The sequence below is a fragment of the Poecilia formosa genome, unplaced genomic scaffold (genome assembly GCF_000485575.1).
Source record: "Poecilia formosa unplaced genomic scaffold, Poecilia_formosa-5.1.2 Scaffold448, whole genome shotgun sequence".
Lineage (NCBI taxonomy): Eukaryota > Metazoa > Chordata > Actinopteri > Cyprinodontiformes > Poeciliidae > Poecilia > Poecilia formosa.
The window spans coordinates 422715-433315 of record NW_006800387.1 but is presented as its reverse complement, the minus strand read 5'-3'; the positions used below and the strand labels follow the sequence as shown (position 1 = coordinate 433315).

General features: G+C 42.7%; 1 protein-coding gene across 2 annotated transcripts; it reads right to left on the bottom strand.

Moving 5' to 3' along the window:
• Positions 1–961: 961 nt before the first annotated feature.
• Positions 962–9467, bottom strand: hells (helicase, lymphoid specific). 2 transcript variants are annotated; one of them, XM_007577641.2, is made up of 23 exons: positions 9071–9467; positions 7943–8043; positions 7719–7834; positions 7488–7610; positions 7340–7381; positions 7232–7259; positions 7084–7148; positions 6948–6989; positions 6148–6378; positions 5867–6049; positions 5633–5776; positions 5351–5547; positions 5172–5265; positions 4933–5094; positions 4711–4853; positions 3815–3962; positions 3644–3727; positions 3368–3487; positions 2413–2529; positions 2115–2274; positions 1941–2037; positions 1321–1397; positions 962–1212 (listed from the first exon to the last, which is right to left on the bottom strand). In XM_007577641.2, exons 1-23 carry the CDS (start codon positions 9076–9078, stop codon positions 1130–1132), a joined length of 2565 nt encoding a protein of 854 aa, XP_007577703.1. In that variant the 5' UTR covers positions 9079–9467; the 3' UTR covers positions 962–1129. The 2 variants fall into 2 exon arrangements, with proteins under 2 accessions (XP_007577703.1, XP_007577704.1); XM_007577642.2 differs by having other exon boundaries at positions 6148–6375.
• Positions 9468–10601: the final 1134 nt, after the last annotated feature.

The window sequence follows — 10601 nt, the reverse complement described above, 5'->3', positions numbered from 1 at the left end:
ATTGAAAATCCATTAAAAATGCTAACTTTGCATTAAATTATCAATTTACAAAATCATGCAAAGTTGGCACTTTTAATGGACTTTCAGTGCAACTTTTACAGCAACTTTGCAGTAAAGGTGTCATTATTTACCGAAGTATGGCAATGGTTTTATGCCATATTAGATTCGTGTTGTTGATGCATTTTGATGTGCTTCAACTGGTTAGAGCCCCAGTTATAAACATTTAACTGAAGTCCTAAAAGGGGTGCACATTTTAATGTTTTTGTCTTTTTAAAATCTTTCAAAATCTCTTTCTCACTGTTTATTCAATGTCACATGCTGTTTTTATTTTAATTATGTAAAGCACTTTGAAATGCCTTGCTGCTGAAATGTGCTATACAAATTAAATTTGATTGATTCCCGCAACACGCAAACTTCCCCATTCCCTCAGTACGTTGTAGTTCCACATCACATTGCTTAGGATTTGTTGTTGCGTGCTTGTGCAGAGTGAAGGAAAGATGAGACCAGTTGCACAGGCAGGCTGCGAAATGAGAAGCAGGTGATCAGTTTGTGTGATCGGCAACAAGAGATCATGATCGGCGATCATACACTTTTTCACGGAAATTGGCCGATTATGATTGGTGGCCGATCGATCGGAACACCTCTAACATATATATATATATACACACACACACACACACACACACACACACACAAATAATGAATGAACAATAGAAATATTTCACTTTTTCCAAGATATTCTAATTTCTTTCACTGAACCACTAGATTGAATCATTGGAATCATTCTGATCCAAGGGACACCCTTTGATCATTTGCCTCTGACCCTGCAGCATCTGGTTACCATGTGGTTGATTATTGACAGTGGGGAAGGTACTTTCTGCTTTTGTTAAATTTCCACATTAGGGATCACCAACAGGGTCACAACATGAAAATGGAACAAACAAAAACAAACATGAGAGAATTCCTTTAAATGTCCCCTTACATTTTTAATATCACAATCTCTTTATAACATTTTACTGACAAGCATTCTTACAGCAACTCGACAGAACAAAACAGCAGCTTCCAGATCATCTGAGAATGTCGTGGTGGTCTTTGTCAAAGTGGCAGCGCCCTCGACATCGAATGGCCCTCAGGTCAGTGTGATCTCTGATGACTCTTTGGCGTCGATCACTCTGAAGACTCCCACTTTCTCCTTCATGCTCCTCCCGTTACCTGGAAACGACAAGTTACGGTTAAAAAAAAAACAGGTCTGTGTCTGATGTAGATGTCATGAGGTGTGCAGAAATTTATCCTGAAAACCACAGCGAGGTTGATCCTCACCCAGCAAGTCGCTGCGATCCAGCAGGATCTCCAGATCCTTGTCACTGATCACCTTTCCCTTTGAGGATTTCACCTCCCTAATTTGAACAAACACCCACCAAGGTTTCCCAGGTTAAAGAGCTACTTGTTGTAGTGACTGCATGCCGGACGCTGCACTGCGTTGCGCCATGCCATGCTGCGTTGCACTTAGGCCTGTCACAATAATCAATAAATCAATCGCATGATAAATTAAAACAAACTCAGTCATTTTCACCTGCATGATTTATCATTTTTCTTTTTCTACCAAAAACTGGATGATAAAAGTCTTCAGTCTTTTGTTTTGGTTTGGTCTTGTTTTTATTTTGAGTTTTATTTTTATTTACTTCGTGTTTCTTTTTCTTTTTTTTTTTTTTTTTTTTTTTTTGTGGATATTTAAAATGTCTTCCAGTTCCAGTGTAAAATGTTAATCAGAATTTGAAGTTTATTGATCTGCAAGAATGTGTTCTTGGGTTATTATTAATTGAAAATGGTTTCAAAACAACATTATTGTTTGTCGCAATAACTTCTGGGATAATTTATCATCCAGGAATATTTGTTACAGTGACAGGCCTAGTTGTGTTGCGTTGCTGCGGTCGTCTTACTTCTCAGGACCTCTGGCCTGCAGCAGGTCCCGCAGCTCGTCCAGATCGATGCTGCTCTTGCTTTGATTCAGCTCCGCCTTCCCACCTTTGAACTTTTCTGTGAAAAAGAGCAGCACCAAGGTGAGGTCAGGGAAGGTCAGCAATGAGCGGAAAGGTATCCGCGACGATGCTTACTCTTGTGAATAACCATCTGTTCCAGCTTCCTCTTGGCCGTCGCTCGCTCCAGAATCCTCTGGTCGATGGTGTTGGCCGTCACTAGCCGGTACACCACCACGGGTTTGGTTTGTCCGATGCGGTGGCAGCGGTCCTGAGCCTGCAGGTCCGCCTGAGGATTCTAAAGCAGGAAGGGAAAGGGAATCAGTAGGCAGCCTGTGGGTTCCGGCCTTTTGGTTTGCTCCCAAATTAAAAGGAAACAAGATGAGGAGACAAAAAACTAGAGTACAAGAGATTTTAGCTCGTTCTTCCAACCTACCCAATCACTGTCAAAGATGATAACTGTGTCAGCTGCTGTCAAGTTGATTCCAAGTCCTCCTGCCCTGGTACTCAGCAGGAAGATGAACACCTCTGGGTCATTGAAAAACTTTTGGATCTGGAAGAGAAAAGGAGATCATGTTAGAAAGCAAATATAATCACCTGATTTTAAAAGACCTGATGGAGAGCAGCAGCACACATTCCCTTTAATGCCATAATTCAATTCACAGCTCTCTGCCACATTGCAACCTTAATTTTATTGGGATTTCATGAGACTGATCCACACAAAGTGACAGAAGTCGCAAGTTATTAAAAATAATAAAAAGAGAGATGCGCATCAACCTGAAGTGACAGTCTGGGCAAAGAGCATTAATTAGAGAACCGAGGGAACTCTAGAGGAGCTGCAGAGATTCATCACACATGCACTCCTAAGTGACATCTGGCTTATATTTCCTTTGACACACTGCATGTTTTATATATAAATACATTTAAAAAAAACTTGTTTTCAAGTTACATACTTGTTTGAACAAATAAAAAAAGCACATAAAATCTGTAATAACATCTGTGATATCATTACAGTTGTATCTAAACAAAAACATATTGTGATCAGATTTTTTTATCACCCGCCCCCAATTCTGGCCAAATTTATTAGCCCAAAAAGCATGTAATTATGTACTGAAGAAAAAGATTCAGAATTTGTGTTATTCAGGTTTCACAAATAACAGCGCTGTGGTTCAACATTTCTTAAAAACTGTATTATTTTGAGAAACAAATCTAGAAATATTCAAGTCGGTCACATTAACAATAAAAAAATAACAGGGTGTGAATAGTTTTGAGAAGCACTGCATTGTAGCCCCAGTCAGTCCTAAAATCATCACTCTGTTTCTGCGAGAGGAAACATTGTTGCCTTATAGAACAATAATAAAATCAATGGTTCTCCATCATTTCAAACCTACGTTCTTGTCTCTTTCGGTGTACGGCATGCTGCCATCTAACCGGCTGTATCGGAAATCTCGGAGGTAGCAATAGTCCATCAGAATATCCAAGATGGACGTCATCTGGCTGAAGATCAGAACCTAACAGTGGGGCAAGCACAAAGATCAGAACTGAATGAAGATCAGAGACTAAACATGAGATTCTGTTGCCTCCACAGAAGGCTGGGACAACGTGGGAGGAGAACTGACAGGCAGAACAAGCTGTTGACATTTGACGTTTTCTAGAAACATGACTACCTTGTGTCCTCTGATTTTCAGAGCAGGAAGTAGCCTGTCCAGTATGAGAAACTTTCCTGAGGACTGAACCAGCTGCTCATCAATCTGCAGAGAAAGTTAAAACCGTCTTTAATCTCTCCAAACTTTGGTCTGCGGCTCTGCAGGCTACAAGAGAAATCCCAGTGAGGTCACCTTAAACTGCTGTGTGACGGGGTCCAGGGGGTACTCCACCAGGTACGGGTGGTTACAGCATCTCTTCAGCACCATCAGCACGTTCTGCAACTTCAACGTGATGTCAGCGTCCGGCGGGGTGGAAATGTCCAGCACCGGTGGCGAGGGGCTGAGGAGGTTCAGAGAAATTAAACCCAGAGCTCAGGTTCAGCTTATGTTGTACGCAATGAATCTGGAACATTCTGCAGAGCCCCTCGACAACAGCTGATGATGTCATCAAAAACTTCTGCTGTCAGGGTACGGCGGATCAGCAGGTTAGGAACCACAGCCGCCTGCCAACATTTTAATTAGAATGAAATAACTGAATTGTGAAAATGTTACATTTATTTTAATTGTATAATTTTTATTTTGGACTTTTTTAAGACTATAGTTGGTGTTTAGGCATTGTTAATATCTAATGTTTTCTCAGTCTTCCGTATCACCACTCTTAGGGGTTCAGCCAATCAGCACCATGGAAAATGCTGCTCCTGGATTGGTAGAATCAGCAGTCAGTAGCTGTCAGGTAGCATTGTGCATGTTGACGTTTTAGATATGTTCTATAATAACATTATAAACCATAAACAACATCCATTGTTTATGGTTTGACAAAGTCAAACTGATACATAGTGACCCTTCCATCCCTACTTCAACCAATATTTCTAGTTTCCATTCCAAATTAAACCATGACTAATAATTTTAAAATATCACTTGATAATTATGTATTATTGAAAGATGGGAAGATAAATACCTGAACATCAACCACAAAGTCTTAAAAATTTTAACCTTTTTAAAAGGCTTTAATTAATTAGGTATTATAAGCCTGGTGACCCACCAGGCTTATATTACTCTGGGGGAAACCCTGTCAGACAGTTCCTGACCTGTTCTCAGCCTCCTTACGGACTCTCTCCAGGTACTTCATCAGGGCCGCCTGTGTGTCGCTCTCCGTCTCACTGTAGTCCACCGACCTACGGGTGCGACGTTTTGGTCTGCCATCTGGTGTCACCGGCACAGGAGCCTCTTTCTGACAGGAAAAACCAGAGAATTCCTGACACTGGAAGCTTTTATCGGTGGAGAAATCCAGAGCTGTCAGCAGCCCTTACCTTCTCCTTTCCCAGAACCTTCTCTATGGTCTTGTTGACAACTGCGCTGTAAAGGGTCTCCTGCTTGGTGGTCAGGGGGGCGTACACTATGATCTCCTTCTTGGGAGGAACCTCAAGAGTCACATCTGTCTTCAGCCTCCTCAGGAGGAATGGAGTCAGAATCTGAGACAGAAAACATGGAAACGATGAAGGATGCTCCTTCCTCTGCCTCTCTCTTCTTCTCTCTCTCCCCATCTCACCTGGTGCAGCATGCTCAGGATGTTCTGCTCCCGTTCTGCCACTATCACGTCATCACCCTCACCAAGGGAGTTGATGTCAAACCAGGACTCAAAGCTGGTCAAAAACAGGACAGAAAAACAAGCTGCTCACGCTGAGAGGAACTCTACACCCAGCTCTAGACATCCAGATCTATAATCACCTCTTCAGGTCATCGAAGACCTCTGGGAGGAGGAAGTTGAGGAGAGACCAGAGCTCAGCCAGGTTGTTCTGCAGCGGTGTGCCCGTCAGCAGCAGCTTGTTGTCGGTGGGCAGCATCTTCAGCTCACGCACCAGCCGACAGTTGAGGTTCTTGATCCTGTGGCCCTCGTCCACTATCAGGTACTTCCACTGAAGATGCTGAGGCAGAAAGCAGGGATTCTCACATTCTGTCTTCACTAATGCTTCCAACATCCAGCAGGTGATTCTAGCGTGAAGGTCTTACCTGCAGAAACTTTCTGTCAATCATGGAGATCTCGAAGGAAGTGATGACAACAGGAAACATGTTGAGGGGCCCCTGAGACCTGCGGACCTGCTTCAGCAGCTTGGACCTCTCTGGCGGAGTGCCGTGATAAAGCATCACTGATATCTTGGGAAAAACACGCAACACAGATCAGACTGCTGCTCTACGTCTGGCACCGGCTGACCCAGAGAGGCTTCCCGTCGTTCGTCCCGTTACCTCTGGTGCAAAGCGCTTAAACTCGCTGATCCAGTTTGGTACTGTGGAGAGAGGAGCCACCACCAGGAAGGGGCCCATCACCTTCTTCTCTACCATCATAGCGATGTGGGCAATGCACTGGATGGTCTTCCCCAGCCCCATCTCGTCAGCCAGGATGCCATTGATGCCGTTCTCCCACAGCATCTGAAGCACAAAGGGAACAGAGACTGCTGGGTAACCGCGTGGCACCAGGAGCGATTCCAAACCCACCCCCACCACATCTGGACCCGCACCCCACTCACCCTCAGCCACTCCACGCCTTCGATCTGGTACCACCTCATCACTCCGCCTGTGAACAGCTGGGGCTGCTGGACGGGGACGGGCTGCCCGTTCACCTTCCTGTCGGGGTCCAGGAGATGCTTGGCATTCTCTCGAACCGTCTCCGACAGCCGGCTCTTGATTTCCTCATTGGAATCGCTCATTTTTTCAATATCCTCGGCATCGAGTTTCTTCTGAGCCGGAGCATCATTCTTCTGGAAAAAAGCGGTGAGGTGATGGAACTGATGGACACAGACTGAACGCCGAGAGAAGATTCTTTTGCTTTTTTTTGTCTTCCTGCATGTCATCAGAACAGTTCCACATGTCCCAGTTTCCTGAATTTTGGGAGATCAGTGATCGGCCGATGCTGACAGACACCATGTCTGCAGGTTTACAGTTATCAATAGTCACCTCACTGCTGCCAACTCAGTGACTTTCTTGCTACATTTCGCAACATTTCAGACAAAGAATAAAAATGCCAACGGTCAAATCAGAAGCGGCAGGTCAGGCCTTTTAAAGCTTGGTGGTCAGCCAGAAAACTGCAATCAGTGGACCCGTGCATGTAAGAATCGGCCAATCAACAAGATCCCAAATTTAAGGAAATGGGGGCTGATTTATCAGATTTAAGACTCGTGGATGCATGAAGGATCTGGCCTTAACCAGTCATGGAAAAGACTGGTGAAGTCTTTTCCACGTAGGTATTTAGGCTTTTGTAGGATTAAAGCCTGAATACATATTGTTTGAATCATAGAAGATGGAGCAGTCAAAGTAAAAGCAGCTTTACCCCTTTCTCCACTTTTGATCTCTTTGCTTGAGACATGATTTCCTGCAAAACGAGAAGAAAAAGAAAGAAACACATGAAGCAGACGATGAGTCAAGAGGAAAACAGGGCAAAACAAGGAATAAGAAAATGGACATACTTCTTTTGTCATAACATCAGCTATTTTAAAGTCTTCATCCCTCCTCCTTTTCTTCTTTTTCGCATCTGGAAGGACAGGAACAAATTTGACAGTCGGGATCCTCAACATCTTCTAATGATGTCTCTGAAGGAACAAAAGCTCAGCTCACCTGTCCGGGTCTCTGCGCCACTGCCAGCCTAAACAAACAAACAAACAGTTTGGGATGAGATATTTTGGTCACCGCTAAGCTGAATATTCCCAGTCGCCAGTTGCTCACCTTCATGGCCTTTTTCTCCAGCCTCTCCTTCTTGAGTTTCTCCTGAAACACAGAGTCAGGCGTTAGCATCCAGTGATCGTAATAATAGAGGACTTTCACACACACACACACACGCGCGCACACACACACGCGCACACACACACGTTACCTCATTCTGCTGCTGCTCCATCTTTGTCAGCAGGAATTTAGAGTAGATGTTGCTCTTCTGGAGCAGATGCTGGAGTCTCTTGAAGCGCACATCCTGCGAGTCCCTCTTAAATGATTCCTGTGCCTTTAAACATTTTTTTTTTAAAACAATTTCAAGCAGCTGCTCAACTCTCCTCAGCACCCACATGCAGAGTAACAGCAGATGTGTTGTATTGCGGAGGAAGTCATGCACCTTCTTCATCATTTCCTTCTCTTTTCGCTCCCCTTCCTCCATCAGCTGGTTCTCTTCCTCCTCCATTTCCTTGGTAATGACCACCTCGGGAATGTTCTCCGACTTCACGCTCCCGTCTGGAGACAGGAAAACAGAACATCCTCTGGTGGTGAATTTCTTCAGAGTTAAATCGACCTGCTGAGTCCATCAAACTTTATATTTCACAAAACAACACGATGATTTACCTGCCTGACCCCCAGCGGTCTCCATGGCCGTACCGTGGGGCTCCTCAGATTCATCTGGTTTGGGGCACTGAGGGGACACACTTCGAGTTTCCTCCTTGATACTGAACAGATAAACACACAAGATGTGTAATGAGTGAGGGGGCGAGGTTCAACAATGCAGTGGTTAAATGTTTGGTAAATATAGGCTTTCAGCTGCATAATGGTTCTGTGGAACCAAATGCATAATGTCATTCTTGGATCAAAATTGGGTTTAAAACATCCATCACACTCCAATTTCCTTTAGTGCTGGAAGTTTTTAATGGAGCCGAGTTGTGCCAGGGGGAAACATCGGTATCAGGTCGGCGTGCACCGATAAACCGACTTTCTTAACTTTGGCTGATCAGACAATAATTCCATGTGAAATTGATCTTATCTACCACCACAAGGTCTGAATTTCAGCCACTGGCCCAAGGTAGTTGATACTGGACAGCGTTTTTAGAAATAAACTTTACTTACTTACTTACATTCTTTAAAGCCCATAATCCAGCTGTTCAACCGTGATTAAACTAGCATGCAACAGTTAATTGCAATCCTTGTTAATACTGCAGCAATGTGAGCATAGAATAACTGTTGGGGTGGGGACAATGAAGCTGTTATAAAACCAGAGCTCCTTCAGTGACACACTGCTGCATCCTATGTGCACAAAGGAGCGTCATCACAGATCCTTCCTCCCGTTGACAGACTTTATAACAAACTTTATAAGTGTTCACATCCCTGCAGATCTTTTTTCTTTTCATTTCTCCTAAATAGTCTCTTGTTGTTTGAGCACAAAAACACATTTTGTACATTAAAGATCCTTCAGAGTAGCATCTTTCCTTGAAACAGCGTATCCTATTTTTAGATCATAAATTTGCCCTTTCTGTACAGTATATTATTCTTGTGTCTTTATGTTATTTTCCTTAGTTTGAATATGGATTTAACTTGCTGTTGGTACCCTTGAATTAAAATAGACGATGTTTCCATTTAACTGACTCAGTGAACGTTAAGCATGTTTTAATTATGAACAACTATTAGTAGGTAAATTTATTTTCAACGTAAAAGAAACAAAAATTACACTTTGAAGAAGACGCCGACACTTTATACACTTACCTGCTCATTGTTGTCCACGACGAAGAAAGACGGCTCGGTTATATAAAAATATTTTTAAAAGGGCTAATTTCAGCTTTCAGACAACTTTACGAACGGTTTCTGCCCAGCAAACGTAGTTACATACACAGGTTATTCAAACAGCCATGCTGTCCAGGTCGCAAGCTGCCGAATGGTTAAGCTAACTGTATCTTACAGATAACCCTGCTTCCACAATACACATGTACAATTTTGCTCAAATAGAGCGACTCTGAAGCACAAAAATAGCTAAATAAACTTTGTCTGGTTTCGAACACTCCGCTGGTCCGAAAGAAATGCCGTCCGCCAAACAATGCAGCTACAAACATTTGCTGCGCATCCGGTCACTGCATTTCAAAATAAAATTATTCGCTCAAACCACCACATTGAAGAACAAGCTGTTATACTGACATTGGCTTTTATAGTGAAAGGCAAGGAATTATGTTTTCCTGTAAACCTGTCTCCCTTGGTGGAGATGTGGAACATTCGGAAGGGCGGGGCTTCTACATTTCCCGCCAGTTGAGACCAAACCATTATCCCTAAAACCAGGGCAAGAGGACGACTTCACGTGGTGGATAATGTCGGAGGTCTACCAAACAATACTTGCATATAATTAAACACAAATATGCATATGCACTTAATAGACACTAATTCACATCCATATAATTTTAGACAAAATATAATCTAATGGTAAAATATTTTGTAGCCTGAGATAAGAGTCTCCCCTCTTTCTGGAAAATGCAAGACCCCAGCCAGATGTTTTCCCGCGAAAGCATCATGTCGAAAATGATTTATTGATATGCTTGCAGGACAGGAAGATGCCAAAATACTAGACAACTCTGAAAATATTATTTTGTGTTAGTAAAATTTGTGGTTATAGAGCTCTGTGCCAAATCTATGGAGTAATACCGATTTATTTCTATGAAGACTGAAGGATGAAGGTAAGAAACAATAAGAAAAAAAGCCAGGACATATGCAGCTGGCTGATAAATAAATTGAGTGTTTTTGGCTTGGACCTGTTTCATTTTGTTTTTAACCTGTGTTTTTGTAATAAACTGAAGAAAAAATAATAATAAAGTGTTTAAATAAATAAATAAGCTTTTATTTGCGATGTTCCAAATAAAAGCTTAGCCAGACATTAATGGAAATCTGCTTTTCCATGGATGTCACCCTCTGGGAGGAAATCCTTGTCCTGTGAGTTCCTGGATGGGATTCCTAAACACAGGCCCAAAATATTCATTTCTGATGCACTTTATCAGTTTCCATTGTATCGCGCTTGACTTCTCATTAATTGTTGGAAGAAATCGACCCTGTGGGACCGGGCCGGTCCAAGCCATTTTGGGGCAGCTTTTTCTGGGGGACCCACACCAGATGATTTACAATTCCTAAGCTACTCTATGAGTGTAACATACCTGCTATCATTAGGATCATTTGTAATTAGCATACATTATACAAGTACTATTATGACTATTTATTTCAACCTTACAGGAGTAACAGATAAAAAATAAAAACATTT